General features: G+C 33.6%; 2 protein-coding genes across 3 annotated transcripts; both read right to left on the reverse strand.

Moving 5' to 3' along the window:
* Positions 1–4,979: 4,979 nt before the first annotated feature.
* Positions 4,980–10,710, reverse strand: LOC101218169 (putative pentatricopeptide repeat-containing protein At2g02150). Of its 2 annotated transcripts, none has more exons than XM_004149442.3 (3): positions 8,119–10,710; positions 7,708–7,840; positions 4,980–5,525 (listed from the first exon to the last, which is right to left on the reverse strand). In XM_004149442.3, exon 1 carries the CDS (start codon positions 10,665–10,667, stop codon positions 8,307–8,309), a length of 2,361 nt encoding a protein of 786 aa, XP_004149490.1. In that variant the 5' UTR covers positions 10,668–10,710; the 3' UTR covers positions 4,980–5,525; positions 7,708–7,840; positions 8,119–8,306. The 2 variants fall into 2 exon arrangements, with proteins under 2 accessions (XP_004149490.1, XP_031741680.1); XM_031885820.1 differs by having other exon boundaries at positions 6,783–7,840.
* A 4,367-nt stretch (positions 10,711–15,077) lies between these two features.
* Positions 15,078–17,204, reverse strand: LOC101218406 (phytosulfokine receptor 1). Its single transcript, XM_004149443.3, has one exon. The coding sequence runs from the start codon at positions 17,202–17,204 to the stop codon at positions 15,078–15,080; it is 2,127 nt and encodes a 708-aa protein (XP_004149491.3).
* Between the last annotated feature and the right edge of the window lie 166 nt (positions 17,205–17,370).

Raw genomic sequence — 17,370 nt, forward strand, 5'->3', positions numbered from 1 at the left:
ACCTTTGTAATTATTAGCTATATAAACAAAGGCATCCTCCTTAGCGGGAGATCAAGTCATTCATAAAAAAATTAAAAAAAAAACAAGTACTGTGATAATACACCAAATTGGTATCAGAGCATTTAACTATTGGCAATTAAGCAGCCTGCTCAAAATCAAGAGGTGGAAGACACACCCGTCGTCTCTCTAAGAACCACCTCGAGACGCTTGCTATTCATGGAAGCTTTGTTGGAGGGAATCATGACACAGTGAACAGAGGCTAGATGCTTTAAATCCACGTCCATTCTGCCAAGAATATGAACCAAAAGTTGTACAACATTGGGGAAGACGAGGAAAAAGATGATTTTGACAACAAAACCATTAAGAATGAAAGAACATTGACTAGAATTTCAAGATTGTCTCCAAGGACATGATTGCTGGATTTCTTCCGGTGAAAAAAATGGAAATAATGATTTTGGTAATGCAAGAAAACAAAGAAACAAAGGTCACGAAAGAAGGAGACAAGAATCACAGGAGTATAAGATGAAGATTGACCTCCCTAATTAAGATGATAAACTTAATATTAAAGCTAATTTTTTAGATTGAATTAAAAATACTGAAAATAAATGGAACACCTGAGCACAAGAAGGTTCGATAAGTTGCTTTAAAAGGTAGAGCCTTAGCATGGTGGGATCAACTTGAAGTTAACTGGTGACAACAACAAAACAAGGCAAGAGACCAGTCCATTCTTGGGAGGAAATGAAGAATATGATGAAGAAGCATTTCTTGTCACCAAAGTATGAACAAACATTATATGCTCAATATCAAAACTGCCGACAGGGAGTACAAAAAGTAGTTGACTACATTGAAGAATTCCATCTATTGGAAGCTAAAACCAATATGATGGAAGGAGAACAACATCTAATTGCTTCATTTGTTGGAGGTTTACGGCTGGACATAAAAGAGAAGGTCTGAAGTTACATTCCTTTCAATGACTTTTCAAAGCAATTTGCTTTGCTGAAACTGTAGAAGAAATGTGACTGATTCATGAGCAAAGAACCTAATTAGATGTGAATGCAAAGGGATCCATCCTCTTCAAAGAAGAATTCGTCTACAAACTTTTCACAAAACCTTCCCCAACCTGTGAAAGAGAGAGAAGGACAAGATTCAGGAGAAAAACAACAAGAAGGAACAATTTTGAAGCTGTAAAACCAACCAAGAATCCTTACAATCGTCCCTTTTCAGGCACATGTTATAGATGTGGGCAGATCGGCCACCCTTCTAATGCTTGTCCTTAACAAAAAATGATAGCTTATGTTGAAGAAAGAAATCAGTTAGTTGATGATGATGTTGAAAAAGAAGAGGAAGCTAAATTAAACCTAACGAGAGGAGAGAGATTATCATGTGTTCTACAAAGAGTTCTTATTGCTTCAAAAGAATAGTCCCATCCTTAGCTCCATAGCCTCTTCAAGACTCAATACACCATTCATGGAAAAGTATGCAATGTGATAATTGACAGTGGCAGTACCGATAATTTTGTCTCTAAAAAATTAGTTGCAGCTTTGAATCTTAAAACAAAAGTACATTCTAATCCTTATAAGATTGGGTGGATCAAGAAGGGAGGAGAAACTCAAGTCAATGAGATTTATTCAGTACCTTTATCCAGTGGAAACAACTATAAAGATCAAGTAGTTTGTAAGGTTTTAGAGATGGATGTATGTCATATCTTTCTTGGATGACCATGACAATTTGATATTTGTAATGCACATAAAGGCTAAGAAAATACTTATGAGTTCCAATGGATGGACAAGAAAGTAATCCTTCTTTCGTTGAATAAGAGAAAAAAAAAGCAAAAAAAGGAATGAAAAGCAATAAGAAGAGTGGCAACTTATTTGTTACCATCAGCAGGAAGAAGCTTTTAGAAGAAAGAGATGAAGATATTTTGGGGCTAGTTGTTTCCAATCCTCAAGAAGAAGAAGATGTCGTATTTCCACCGTTTGTTCACAGCTTGTTTGAAACCTTTCCCAAATTGATTCAAGAACCAACTACATTAGTTTCCCTCGGAGATATTCAGCACAAGATTGAGTTGTAACCTGGTGCCACACTTTCTAATCTTGCTCAGTATCGAATGAGTCCCAAGGAGTATGCTATTTTGCACCAAACTATCGAAGAACTTCTAAAAAAGGACATATATTCAACGGAGTCTCGGTCCTTATACAGTTCTAGCCTTATTAACTCCAAAGAAAGATGGGACTTGGCAGATGTGTCTAGACAATAGAGCAATAAACAGAACCATTGTCAAATATAGGTTTCTTATACCAAAAATTGGTGATTTGCTAGACCAACTTAGAGGAGCATTAATTTTTTCTAAAATTGATTTAAAAAGGGGATATTACCAAATCAGAGTTCGACAAGAAGATGGATGGAAAACAACATTTAAGACAATTGAAGGCCTTTTCAAATGGCTTGTAATGCCTTTTAAGTTGACAAATGTCCCAAACAATTTCATAAGACTCATGAATCAAGTACATCTTTTCCTTAATAAATTTGTTATTGTTTATTTTAATGATAGCTTGGTTTTTAGTAGAGATATTGAAAAACATTATCAACATTTACACCAACTATTCCAAGTTGTAGCTTTTAATGAACTTTACCTCAACCTCAAAAAATGCATCTTATGTGTCAAAGAGATTGCATTCTTGGGTTTCATAGTTGGTGAAAATCAAATCAAGATGAACAAAAAGAAGATTGAAGCTATTAGTAGTTGGCTAATTCCCACTTGTACAAAAGAAGTTCAAGCATTCATTAGTTTTGCATCCTTCTACCAAAAAATTATTCAGAATTTCAGCTTTCTTGTTGCTCCAATTACTAATTGCTTGAAGAAAGGTAGTTTTGTGTAAGGAATATTGCAGCAACAAAGCTTTGATACTTTGAAGAAAAAGCTTAACAGCAGCCCAGTTTTAAAACCCACCAAATTTCTCATAGCCTTTTAAAGTAGTAGCGCGCTTGAGGAACCAGCAAAGGAGAACGTTTGTGCATCCCTCACACTTCACTTAAAGAAGCATTACTGAAAGAAGCACATTTAGGAGGACTGGGTGGTCACTTTGGCCAAGATAAAACATTTGAAACTTCTAGAGACTTTTGGCCACAACTTCAAAGGATATGAACAATTTTGTGAAAAGGTGCTCTATCTGCAAATGTGCTAACGGAACTAGCTCTAATGCTGATTTATACACCCCTTTGCTAATACCAACAACCATATGGGAAGAACTAGCTATTGGTTCTGTGTTGGGATTACCTAAAACACAAAGAAACTATGATGCTGTAATGGTGGTTGTGGATCTGTTTATTAAGATGGCACACTTCTTGGCATGTAAAAAGACAAATGATGCTATATTTCCCATCTCTTTTTTAGAGAAATTGTTAGGCTTCATGGGATTCCTAAATCAATTGTATTCAATAGATATGTGAAGTTTTTGAGTCATTTTTGGAGAATTCAATGGAAAAGGCTTGATACAACATTGAAATTTAGTACCACACCGCACCCTCAAACAAATGGCCAAACTGAGGTGACAACAGAACTTTGGAAAATTTGAAACATTGCCTAAGTGGTTCTAGCTAGACCTAAATAGTGGAATCTAGCTCTTACACAAGCAAAATTTACTTGCATGAAAAACAGATCCACTAGAAGATGTTCTTTTGAAGTTGTTTACACTACACTACCAGGACTGACTTTTGACTTGGCCAACCTACCCTCCAACGTTGATATTAGCGTAGAAGTTGAAGATATGGTTGAAAGAATAGAAAGCTTACCTAAAGAAGTTCATGATCATTTGCAAAAAACTTTCGTATCTTACAAAGAAGACAAAGACAAAGCTAGAAGAGAGGTGGAATTTAAAGGAGACTGTCATGTTTCACGTAAAGAAGACTAGATTCTCAACCATGTCCTATAACAAGCTAAAAGAAACACATCTTGACCTTGCAAGATTATTTCAAAATATGGCAACAATGCATATCGCATTGAGCTACTGGAGGACCTACACATCAATCTTGTATTCAACGTGGCTGACCTCAAACCATATTTTGCTCCAAATGACATTCACTTAGCCAAATAATCCACTCGAGGTCGAGTTGATTCCTAAGGGTGGATTTGATGTAATACTAAATACTACTCTTACAACTTTCTATTAAAAGTAGCTCTTTCCGTAGTTTGTCTTGTTATCTAAAACTACCCTTGTAATACTAGCTATACAAATAAAGGAATCTCCTTTAGTCGAAGATCAATTCATTCATTAAAAAAATTTGTTGGGCGATTGCACAGTCACCTAATAAATTTGTGAGGAGGGTTGAAGGTGAAGCTGTTGGACCATTATGCAATAAGTACTTTGGTTTTTGGTTATGAACATTGACATTTGGAATCTATGAATCATAGTATAAGAAGTTGGAGTTTGAAAAAGACTTATGCGGTGAATATTACATTGGTTTATTACACTAAGTTAGCTATGATAAGAAAATACAAGTCGGGGCAATGTTGATGAGACTTTTCTTTTCTTTTCTTTTCTTTTTTGACTATGTGGATGATTTGGAACACTTCAACAATCTTGACTGGGGATGTCTCTTTTGGGAAAAAACATTACGAGGGCTACAAACCTTTAAAGAGTAGGATTAAAACATACAATAAAAAAATCTAAAACCAAGACCAAACACATTGAATACCTCTCATTCTTAGACTAGAGAGCAAGACTATCATCATTTTCTTAAAACCAAAAACAATATATTGTTCGTTGTATAGATTAATATCTATTAGAAATATTTGTATCACTTTTTTTTTCAAATAAAAAGATTATTTTGAAAACATAAATCTACAACGTCAAAATTTGAATTAAATTTCAAATCTTAAACAATTACTATTACTTTTTTTGAGATCCTACATTTTATGGTTTGGATATCAAATGAATAGATCGCAAGATCAATTAGAAATATAAAAGGGTATTTTGATGTTCTTTCAAATTTCATTTCCATTACTTAAAAAAATAGGCACCACCATTGAGTTTTTATTACAGTTCAACTCATTCTCATTACACGTCAGTGTACACCAACAAAAGTGAATCTAGTTGTTTTTCTAGCCTATGGACATTACACTGCAATCCACAAGATCAAAACGTAGCAACAGTACATATGTAACCCTGCGATTTTTCTAAAATTGAAGTTATTTGGTTTAGGGTTTTATGCAACCAATAAACAACACATTATACAAGAGTGTTATTTATGTCGTAACCTTCCCGTTTCTTGTTTACAGTTTTAGGAAAGTAACACACTATTCTCCATGCTTCTCTTCTGATTTTTTCTTAAAATCATGTGGAATGTGGAGATTTTTTAACATCGAGAATCAGTGCATATCACCTAACCTTTCAGGCTTCATTCTGCCACATCTTTATTGTGCAGCTTGCAGCTTCCTGCTCCTTCCAACACCAATATGGAAGCCATCAACACGAATAACTTCTACAATTGATGTGCCAAAATAAGCTCTCATCCAAATCAACGACCTGAGAAATTCAAAGAAACATATGCTAGAAAATCGTTCATCACGTGACTTTAACAGTAAAACAGGTGTATACATGACATAATAAGTACAAATATTCAAATGATCAGAACAATGAAGTACACTTCTTTATGTACCCAAGCTTATACAGTGTTTTGTTCCCTATGAAACAGTAACCGAACTCTGAAGCTTTTGCAAAGACATCAGTAAGTCAAGCATTAGTATGGTATTGTGGCAGATCTCAGTTGTTGCTTTTTTCAACTTAAATGAATGGATGTGCCAAAAATCACGGTACAGAACTGTAGATTGCACAGACAATTAGTTCGATCTACAAATTGAAAAGGGGAAGCAGCTTCGAAATGCCTAACTGATGTGTTAGGTACTTAAGCACCTAGAAGAACCACACCCTAAAAGCCAGTATTTGGGATAAGAGAGCCCAACCACTTTAAGTACCACATTGGTCATCCCATTTTAACCAATGTGGGACAAAGGCATCTCGTACTACCTTGGTTCTGAACAATATCCTATCCTCGAAAAGTCAACCTACCGGCTACTACAATGGTATTTCACTCAACCACACCCGATCAGAACCCTCCACTGGTTCCACTCCAAAACGTCGAGAATTGGCTCTAATGTCATTGTTAGGAACTTAAGCACCTTGGAGAACCATACCCCATAAGTCAGTTGTTGGGGTGGGAGAACCAAGTTACTTAAGTACCACATTGGTAATCCCATTTTAACCAACGTGGAAGAAAGACATCTCATACTACCTTGGTTCCTATAAGCCTATGTAACCTTCGTAAGTGATAAGTAGAATTCACTCCCACAAATGCTGTAAAAAACTATGTCTAGAAATAGAAATAGAAATAGGAACAACTGAACAACCACATAAGAGTAATTATAGTGTTTATGAAAGATAAATAAAATACCCTATAAATAAAATACCCTACTTCAAGATATATACAAATTTTCGAATATAAATACCACAGAGACGTGTCCCCTTATTCGTGAAGAAAACTATCATTTGAGGGGAAAAAAAAGCCACCGAGTTTTCACTCAAGTAAGAAAGAGGAGATAAAAGCACCTTTCATGCCCCCCAACCAACTAGAAATTAAAAAAAAATTGACCAGTTGCTAAGCATATTAGTAGTAGAACGGCTATAAAAATTCAATAGAATTCTAACTACAACAGGATACAAGAATACTACTACCATTACCAAAAGGGGCCCTATAATCATAAACAAGAATCCCTCTACACATACTTGAAAGACCTTCGTATTTTTCTCATGATCCAACGGATGAAAAGCTGTATGATAGTCCACGTCCACCCAATCACAGACCAAGGCCCCATGGTACTGGTGCCAAATCTATTCAATTCTGTACAGTTTCAATACCAGAAATACTTCAATTCTGAATTTGTGAAATGTTTCATAGATTTGATTGTCTAGCCTGAACCCTGAAGTTAGGTTCTCGACTTCAGATGGGGATTTTGGTTCATTGGCTTTGTCTGTTTGGTTAAAGATTTTGTTGTAGTTTTGCTTTTCAATTTTATCCTGTGTTGACATGTAAGTTTCAAATAGTTGACCAAAAACCTACCCCATTTACATTCATGCTCTTAGCCAACCAATCTAAGGAACCAAACAAGGGAAGAGAGAGGTCCTGCATCTGTGAGAAAATATTTAAGGAAGAAGATAACTGAGGTTTTCTCCCAACGAATCATGTCATTGGTGGACTTGGTGTATACGTAGAATTGAGAGTAGGAGATCATCAGAAGAAGATTCTGAGTTTCATAGGAATTTTGCCACACTAGAAAGATCTGTTGGCAAAAATCATAACCATTCATGAAAACTCCAAATAAGAAAATGCTCACAAACAATTGGAAAAAACCAAGGATGCATTTCAGAGAGTCTCTGTAGGATCAGGTTTAAGGTTTTCAATAATCTCCATAAGAACCTACAGTCCTCAATGGAGGAAAGAATAGACCACCCCGCAAGGGAAGAAAGAACAGACCACCCCCGCAAGGGAAGAAAGAACAGCAGAGAAAAAATGGATCATGTTAGAACCTTCAGTCCCACGAGAAGAGGCAGCTTTTCTTAATGATTTCACCCATTCCATAGGTGACCATATGCTTACGGTGCTGAATATCAAATTTCAAATATAAATAAGCATGAAGAGTCAGGTTAACACCTTGCTCATTGTAAGCCAGCTGAGCGTCAAACTCGAATGAATATGCTTCCATCAGCAAAATAACAGATAGGAATTTTCAGTAGAATGATTCCATGTAAATCCATATATTGTGCCACTGGAATCCTCTTTGGACCTGGAAACCAGCATGCTAAATTAGTTGACAGAAGACATGCAGGAGGAATGCATCATGCATAGTAATCACTTTAATCTCATATAAGAGGCTATTAATTTCAACAGTTACATACATGGATCTCATAGCTAAGAGGATGAGAAAGATTGTGGCTAACATTTATACAAGATTGATGATTACTGAAGCGCATGACATGATGGGATTTTTCTTCAGATATCATTTAGAGACTAGAAGGCTGTATCTTATCAAACGGAAAATTTTGTATAAGAGGAAGAACTTACAAAATCAACATCAGATATATCACACATGGCCAGCCTTCCCATCAAACAGGGAACCCATTTGAATGGTGGGTTGCTTGAGTCATCATAACTCTGAGTTCTGAATAAATATCACATGCGCTTGCAATTAGAATACAAACTCAGCTTCCAGAAAAACAAAGACGATCAGATTGGATCTCCTCTTCAAGTTTTTAGACTGGGAATTGCATGGTTGCACTTTCTGTAATTAAACCCATCCTTTCCATTTCATTCTTCAATTCAATGGCTTCATCCAACTGTCCACGCTTGTAATACTCTCTCAGTAGACATATACATAAAACCTCCTCGGGAAGTATGCCCTTCTCAATCATCTCATTAAAAAACTTCCTTGCTTGATGCAGCTCACCACATTGAGAAAATCCCGAAACCAAGGAAGTATAAACATGCAAATCAAACTCGATAGCTAATTCTGTCATCCTGCTAATCAAAACCAAAGCTTCCTGAAGATTTCCATGCTTCAAGTTGCCATCAATTAGAGCAGTGAAAGCTGTTATATCTGGGGTCATCCCCCTACATTGCATTTCATCAAACAACTTCTTGGCAGATTCAATGCAATTGTTTTTACAAAGACCATCAATAAGGGAAGTATAAACTGCAACATTAGGTTGTAAACCAAGACTTAACATTCTACAAAAATAATCAACTGCTAGTTCAACGATACCAGCTTTGCACAAACCATCAATTAGTACACAGTATGTTACTATAGTAGCCTCAACACCTACATCCTGCATCTCCTGAAAAAAATTCAATGCATCAGAGCTTTTTCCAGCCTTAAAATAAGCATCTATAATTGTCGTGGATATAACAGGATTTGCACTAATACCCCGACTTTTCATTTCTTCAAGAATAAGTTTAGTTTCTTCAAGTTTTCTTTGACTACAGTGACCCCAAATAATGCTGCCATAGAGTATTAAATCTGGTTTGATGTTACATTCTGTCATTTGCTTCAATATTTTCATTGCATCCTCCATTCTCTCAGCCTTGATATAACCATGAACCAATGCAGTGTAAACCTGCTGGTTGGGAGATATTCCATCTTTCAGCATTGACCTAAACACTTCTTCTGCTTCAATCATTCTTCCAGCTTTACAAAGGCCATCCAATAGAGCAGTATAAGTGACTATATTTAATTTAACTCCTGCTTGCAACATATCGTTCAACAACTTCCATGCTTCTGTTAAATTACCTGCCTTACAATTGGCATCAATCAGAGAAGTGTAAGTGAATTCATTAGGTAAAAGACCAGTCCTTCTCATATCAACAAAAAGTTTGATTGCACCTTGCATCATTCCCTCCTTGCAAAATGCATCAATCAATGTGCTGTAGGTTACAACATTTGGTTTTAACCCATTGTTCTTCATCTCAGAGAAATACTCAAAAGCTCGAGGCATCTTCTCAAACTTGCAATAACAATTGATTAACCCATTATAGGTAATTATATCAGGAACACAACCTACATCCTTCATTTCATTAAATAAAGACGCAACTTCTTCTAATGAACCAACCTTGCCATAGCCATCAATCAAAGAATTATATGTGACAACATCTGGAGAAAGGCCCATCTCCCTCATCTGCACAAACAAACGTCTAGAATTTTCCAAATCCCCTTCTTTGCACAAGTAATCTATCATTACATTGTAGGTAAAAACTGAAGGTGCAATCCCAGCTCCAATCATGTCATTGAAAAACTTCCTCACCAACTGACCATTACCTGACTTTGATAATCTATGCAAAAGAAAATTGCAAGAACGTGCTTTGGGAAGAGTTCTGAAGTTCCTCATTCTAGAGAAACATTCGTTAGCTTCCTCAAGCAGACCCAACTCTACGAAAACACTAAATAAAACGTCAAAAACCCCTGATCCTGACACACAAATATTCCTAGTCGACCATAACATATCAAATATATTACAAACTGGAAAACCCATGTCCATGCGGCTATTCATAATCACTTCTTTAACAGTATCATGGGCATCTGTATACATTCTCGCACGAAACACCAGGTGAACTATAATGCAGTAAGACTCGGTGGTATGGCGAAAACCAACCTGGCTTCCAGCCCATTTGAAGAACTTAAGAGCTAATTTGGGATCTTCTCTCAATCCAAGTAAAATCTTAGAAACCCAAATGGGAGCTAGTGCTGAATCAAATAAAACAACAATCTTAGGATCATTCCAGAGATCTTGTTGTATGATTTTACGAAGAGAACCAATGTCTAAATATTGAAATGAATTATTTGCATTTGAGTAACTAACAAAAGGGAGGCGAAATATACAAAGAAAGCTAGTGAACCAGAAAAAAGGACGAGAAATGCAATAAGCATTTATGGATGTTAAAGACGATGAGGGATTAAATACATTGAAAGAAAGGGAATCTGGATGCGAAGAATTAGAAGATAGAGAGATTACTCGAAAAGAAGCTCTGCGACTAACATGGAAAAGTGTGCGAAAGAAGAGTAACATCGCTGAGAGGAGTGAAGCAAAGGCAAGAAGAAGTTCAGCGGAAAGCTTCATCATCTTCTTTAAAGCAACGGATGCTCATGTTAAAATTAAAACAATACCAAGTCGTAAGGTTTTTAGGGTTTATGGGCATAGATGCCTAAAACGAGCCGCTTTGATTTTATTCGAATCGAACCGGCGGTTCAGTTTTTATGCATTTTTCAATATCCCAATTAAATTTTAATCTCCCCCACACAATAAAAAAATAAAATATATATATATATATATAAGCTTTAGAATCCACTTTTTTTTATTATTATTAGAGAAGAATTGTCTACTAGTATTTTTTTAAATATTTCACGTTTTGCATATGTTATTTGGGTATATGAATTAATTTGAATACATTGTAATTCATGCCTCATTTGTTTTAAATTAGTATATTTTAAAATCCATGATAAATTAACAAATTAACGAAACACAATGTATTTACCTCGGTTGGTTGTACCTATAATGAAATAGAAAGTTAAATTCGCCATACCCATAAATTTGTTCTCTAATTTTAAATTTTAAAATCTCGATTAAATATAGTATCTATTTTGATTTGGTTGAATTTTGAGTATATCTACTTTTATTAAATCTTTAATAATTCCAACTTCCATGCTTACCATTAAGGTGAGAATTAAAAGAATGGTTATGTTTATTAAGTTGAAAATTGGATTTAATACCTTTTATTACATTTTTTTATAAATTAACATTTTAAAATAATATTATTTTAATTGATAAAAATATGTATTAAAATCATGCCACATCATAGGAACGATTTCCACACTCACGTAGCGTCACATTAAATACCTTTTTAAAACGTTTTGAAGAGATAAATGGGGGCAATTTTGAAATTATATGATATATAATAAAACTTTGGACTAATTGGTCCAATTTTTTTTCATCTAACCCACTTTTAATATAAAGATTGGTATAATTAATTGTTTTAAAACTTTTTATTTATATATATACATATACTGGTATACGCCTCGTCTTTATATAATATTTATAAAAAACTATTTAATATCTTTATATAATATTTAAAAAGAAAACTATTTAATATTTAATACTTGTAGGAAGTTTAGTGACAATTGTGTTGGTCAACCCTCTATTTTTATTTTTTCTCTTCCAAGTCCTCTGCCAATAAATTTTATAGATTCGCTATCGGTTACAAAAGTACGTAATTATGATTATTAATTAGCACCAAAAGTAAGTTATTATAGTTTGATTATAATAACATGTGTTTGATGTATAAACAGTTTTAGTTTGATGACAAAATAATAAACTATAGTAAAGAATAAAATGTTGGTAAATATAAAAATTAAAGCAAATAAATATTATAATAATTAGGAGACTTGAAAAAACGTTTATAATAACTAATTTAGAATTTTTAAATAGTATTTATTATAGCAATACGTGATAATTATAATTTTAAATAGCGTTTTTCTCAAACCACGGGAGATCTTATTTTAATACGGAAAAACATATTTTATTACTCATATATTTTAAATTAATTTTTTAAAATAAAAATATTAATATTATTGCACACTATAATTGACTTGTTTAAAATAATTATGATGATGAAACTACATCCATAATGTTAAATAAATAAAGAAAACAAAAACTATATAGGTTTTAAGTGAATTTTGATTAAAAGTACTTGTACCCAATTAAATTTATTTTTACACTAATAGAACAACTTAAAACTATACATATCAATTTCTTTTTCTCATCATTTAAATCCTCTAAATCTAACACGAAATTATATAAATTATGAACTATAAATAAGATATCTTATTTTACTACCTTAAAATGAGTTTTAAAAAAAATTATTTTTGACTTCTTTACGTATCAACAAATTCTAAATTTATAACATTACATCATGTATTAATGTCATTTTTTTAACAAAAAAATGTGAAGGAAAGAAAACCTTCACCATTTTCATATCCTCTCGAGTTGTTTGTAATAAATAATTATTTAATTTATCTTTTTAATATAAGGAATACCAAAAGTATTTTTTTAACTTGAATAGTTTTTTATTCAATTATATTTTATTATAGGATCTCAAAAGTTTTAGAATATTAACTTTTTCAAGTTTTTTTTTATCAATAGTGTAAAAAGAAGTTTGCTCCATCATTTTTTCACCAACACATTTATCAAATATTTCTTATTCTTTTACTTCATTCTTCTGTGTAGCACATCAAATTGATTACATTTTAATTGGATAGAAACTCTACTATTTGTAAAGTTTTACAACTATACTCAACGTCTAACATCACCAAATCATGTCATCCAATTAGAAAGAATCATTATACAATGTATAGTGAAATTTTTAATTGATCCCATAAGACATTACGTTACTTAAACTGCACATTTATGTAGCTTCAAGTTGTAGCAACAGTTGAATTGTAATATTTGTAACTCAATGTGTTTTTACCTTGAAAAATGCATTTGAGATCTCAAAACACCGATAAAAAAATGTTTTTATATTATCATAAATCTCAGATGTTTTATGTAAATTTTGTTTTCATTATTGTTGTTGTTTGATTGATGTATGAAAAATTTTAAAATTTTATTTGTTACCTTTTTTTATTCTAATAATTAATAAAAATATGTTTTTTCTCTTTCTAAACATACAAAATAAATATTGATTTTCTTATTTTATATCAATGAGAAAAAATAGCACAAACTAAATTATCAATCAAAGTGAGAAGTTATATATAAAGCTAAAGTTATTGATAAACTACTTGCTATTCATTTAAAATTACATTAATTATTTTTAAGAAAATGTTAATTTAATCACTATATTCTCTCTTTGTAACTACAATTTAAACCTGTATTTGATTTGAGATTTTCATTATACCCATTTACATTAATTTCAATAGTCAAATCAATGTTAATAACTAAATTTAAGTGATCATAAATTGAGGATATTACAAATTTGTATTTAATTCAGTGAAGGTTTAATTCAAATAGTTTCACTACTTTCACTTAATTTGAAATAGAAATGTAACTCAATTATAATCAAAGATTTACACTCTTTAATAAACACATCTTATATGATTTTCCATAACTAAAGTATAAGCATCTCTGTTGATGTATGAAAATTCTAAAATTCTAAACATGTTATTCTATTCTTATAATAAATTCACTTTTCTTTTAAAATGTTTTTAAAATGTTGACATGTGATTCGCCTCGTGATTATATATTAACAACTAATTAAAACTAACCAACACTCAACTAATCGATATTAAGAAGTCAATATCATAACTTAAACGTACAATACATTTTCAAATAACGAAAAATTTATACTTCTTATTTAGCTTAACAGTGTGCTGAGTAAAAACTAGTTCAAAACAAGTTGATTTATTTAGTTTATTATAACATGTATATCTAAAATACATCATACTTATTTGATAATATTTTTGTTTCGATTTCTTGTTTCTTTCGTCATAGTGCTTAATAACTAATTTTCTTTCTGGTTTTTTTTTTAAAAAAGAAAGTTATAAGATAAGAGTATTTCTTATTTCTCCTTTTCAGCTTAATTGATGTTTTTAAAGTTTACGTATAATTTATTATATAATATAAAAAGGGGTTATTGCAAAAATAGCAAAACCTTTTTTAAGATAATATGTTTTACGTTACAAAATTTTTAAAATTGCAAAAGTAGCAAATTTAAAAATCGATAATCTTATTATTGTTTAATAGTTTTATGATTGGCTCGTATCATTAATTTTGTCATATTTATAATATGTAAAAGAAAAAAACTATTTTTTAAAAAAATATTTTTATCATTGCAATAATAGTACAAAATACACCTTCAAACCCATGAAGGAGAAGACAAGAGGAAATGCCACTAAAGCAAGCCGCCACCTATTTTAGATTTTATTTAGACCCATTTTGTAGGAACATTTTTTAAAATCGAAAAAAGGGAAACAAAATAGTTATTACATTTATTGAAAAAAAATGAGAAACAAAAAACAACAAATGTGAATATTACCAAATCAATGAAAATTTATTTGGAGTAGAGGACATTATTGTGTAAAAGTAATTGGAAGAACAGACAACCTTGATATTATTTAATATATAGTAATATAATACATCAAAATTAATATTAAAATATAAAAACTGGAAATATGAGTGAGGATAGAACCGTAACCCTTAATAAATCCAAATGGGTGAGTGCAAATGAATGTTAAATATGTGAGGTAACACAACTCTAATATTCACATGTGTTCATTTGATGAGAATATAGCTCATGACATAGACATACTATAACTGCTAGTGATCCCTCGTTTACCAATTGGACTTTTTCTTTCCATGCCAATTGTGCTAAAGAGATTTTTTGGGATGTAAAAGTAAGAAAAAAGATTTTGTAACCATCACTTTATTGTGATGATTTTCTCCACCCCTACATTACTCTAACTTTGACATGCTTCAAACAAATCACTGAACTTCCCATTTCCTTTCTCTCGGAAACACCATTCCGGAGAAGAAACAGACGGCGGCCGTCGAAACGAATCCCACGGCTGCTCCCACACCCAGGGGCACTTTCATAAGAGACCCCAAACTTTCATCCACGTCTTCATCTTCACCAATCGCCTTCTCTTCATTTGTAGGTCCAAATTCTTCCTTACAAGCAACAGTTTGAAACCCACAGAGACCATCGTTCCCCACAAAGCACGAATTTGGAAACGTATGGAATTGTCCTGCGGAAGGAATGGGGCCCTCAAGGTGATTATAAGACACATTAAACGTTGAAAGGAAATTTAGATTTGCCAATGAAGATGGAATCCTTCCTCTTAGATTGTTGTATGATAGATCTAAAAATTCCAAAACCATTAATTTTGCTACAGTACTTGGGATTTCTCCTGTTAATTTGTTGTTGCTCAGGTCTAATACATGTAGATCTTTCAGATTCCCAAATTCCGGCCAAATGGTTCCGCTCAACTCGTTGTAACTGAGATCCACTAATGGCGGAAACCCCAAAAGTTGCTTGTATTGTCGTCCTGCTGATTGGCTCCTTCTACTGAAAAATGAGAATCCCTCGAATATTTCCCCTTTTAATGAGTTGCTGAGATTGACGAGGCTATGAAATTGGGTGAAGCTTCTGGGGATTGATCCAGAAAACGAGTTGTTAGACAAATCCAAGTAGAAGAGGTATTGCAAGTCAGCGATGGAAGACGGTATTTCTCCACTTAAAGAGTTCCATGACACGTCTAGAATCTGCAGCTTTGTGCTACTGCTCAGCCATTGCGGCATTGAACCGGTGAGTCTACAATTTGCTATTACAAACAGTCTTGTATTCTCAAATCTAAAGTTCAAATTTGTGGGCATCATCTCCCCATGGAAATTGAATGTCAGAATCAACACAGTCAAGTTCTTGCAATGTTGAAGAGCTGTCAGTGCTGCCGAGAGATTACGTATGCCATTTCGTGAAATTGAGATGTGGGAAAGTGATCTGAGATTTTTGAAGCTTTCTGGGAAATCACCATCGAGTCTGTTTTTGCCAAGATTTACAACCCGAAGTTGGCTGCAAGATGATAGACTCCCAATTTGGCCAATGAAATGATTAGATCCAAGATTCAAAGAGGCCAAACGAACCATGGCTGAACAGTTGATAACATCGATTGAACCACTGAAGGAATTATTGTCAAGACTTAGCGTTGTAATGCTTGGTGAATTGCCTAATGAAACTGGCAAAACGCCTGTGAAGTTATTCGATGATGCTGCGAATTGCTCGAGCGTCCGGAGGTTGAAGAAGACATCCGGAAGCAATCTCGAGAACTGATTGAATGAAAGATCCAAGTAGAGTAGATTTGAGAGGTTCCCAAGTTGAAAACTCAACTCCCCGGAAAACCCATTATCACTAAGGTCAAGAACTTTGAGCTTGGACATGGCAAACAGATCTTGAGGCAAATCCCCAGAGAGGAAATTGGAAGCCAGAGAGAGTTCCTCCAAGAACGAACAATTTCCAAAAGCTGGCAAAACTTTCCCATGTAATCTGTTGGAAGATAGTTTCAGTGTTTGAATCTGTTTTGCAATATGACAGAAACCAGGGTCAACTTCTCCGATGAGTTTGTTCTTAGAAATGTCTAGAAATGTAATGGAGGGTGAAGTGATATTCAATGGCGCATATCCATAGAACTCGTTGGAACTTATGTCAACGACCTCTAAATTCTGCAAGGAGAAGAGATTAGGTGGAAAAGAATTTGTGAGAAAGTTGTCTGACAAATTAAGAGTTTTGAGCTTAACCAAATCTCCCAAAGACGGTGAAACATTTCCTCTTAATCTCTCGCCTGGAAGTTCCAAACCCACAACTCTAGAGAAGACATTAGAATCATTGAACTTCAAAGCTGGTGGATTGCTGCAGGTCACTCCTTTCCAACTGCAACAGTCAGAAGAAGAGCCATAATCCCAACCTTGAACTGAAGTGTGAAGGCGATCGACAAAGCTTTTTAAGGCTTTCAAATCATCAGGGTGGCATTTTGCATCAATGGAGATAAAGACTTGAGCATAAAAGAAGAAGCAACAGCAAAGGAAGCGAAAAAAGAACAAAATTGTTATACCCATTTACGATAAAGCTGAAAGACAAACAACTTTGTGTTGCTTGTGGATTATGGGGGAAGAATCTGGTTTTCTCCAGATAAACGGGATGGCAAAGGGGCATGGCGTGTAAAGGAGAAAAGACAGCAGGGGTGTGAAATGAAGAATTTCAAAACTCCGAGTCCAAGAGGTA

The sequence above is a fragment of the Cucumis sativus genome, chromosome 5 (genome assembly GCF_000004075.3).
Source record: "Cucumis sativus cultivar 9930 chromosome 5, Cucumber_9930_V3, whole genome shotgun sequence".
Lineage (NCBI taxonomy): Eukaryota > Viridiplantae > Streptophyta > Magnoliopsida > Cucurbitales > Cucurbitaceae > Cucumis > Cucumis sativus.

Excerpts from the sequence above, each read along its gene's own strand:
- LOC101218169 (XM_004149442.3), bottom strand. The coding sequence starts at position 10,667 with ATGATGAAGCTTTCCGCTGAACTTCTTCTTGCCTTTGCTTCACTCCTC.
- LOC101218406 (XM_004149443.3), bottom strand. The coding sequence starts at position 17,204 with ATGGGTATAACAATTTTGTTCTTTTTTCGCTTCCTTTGCTGTTGCTTC.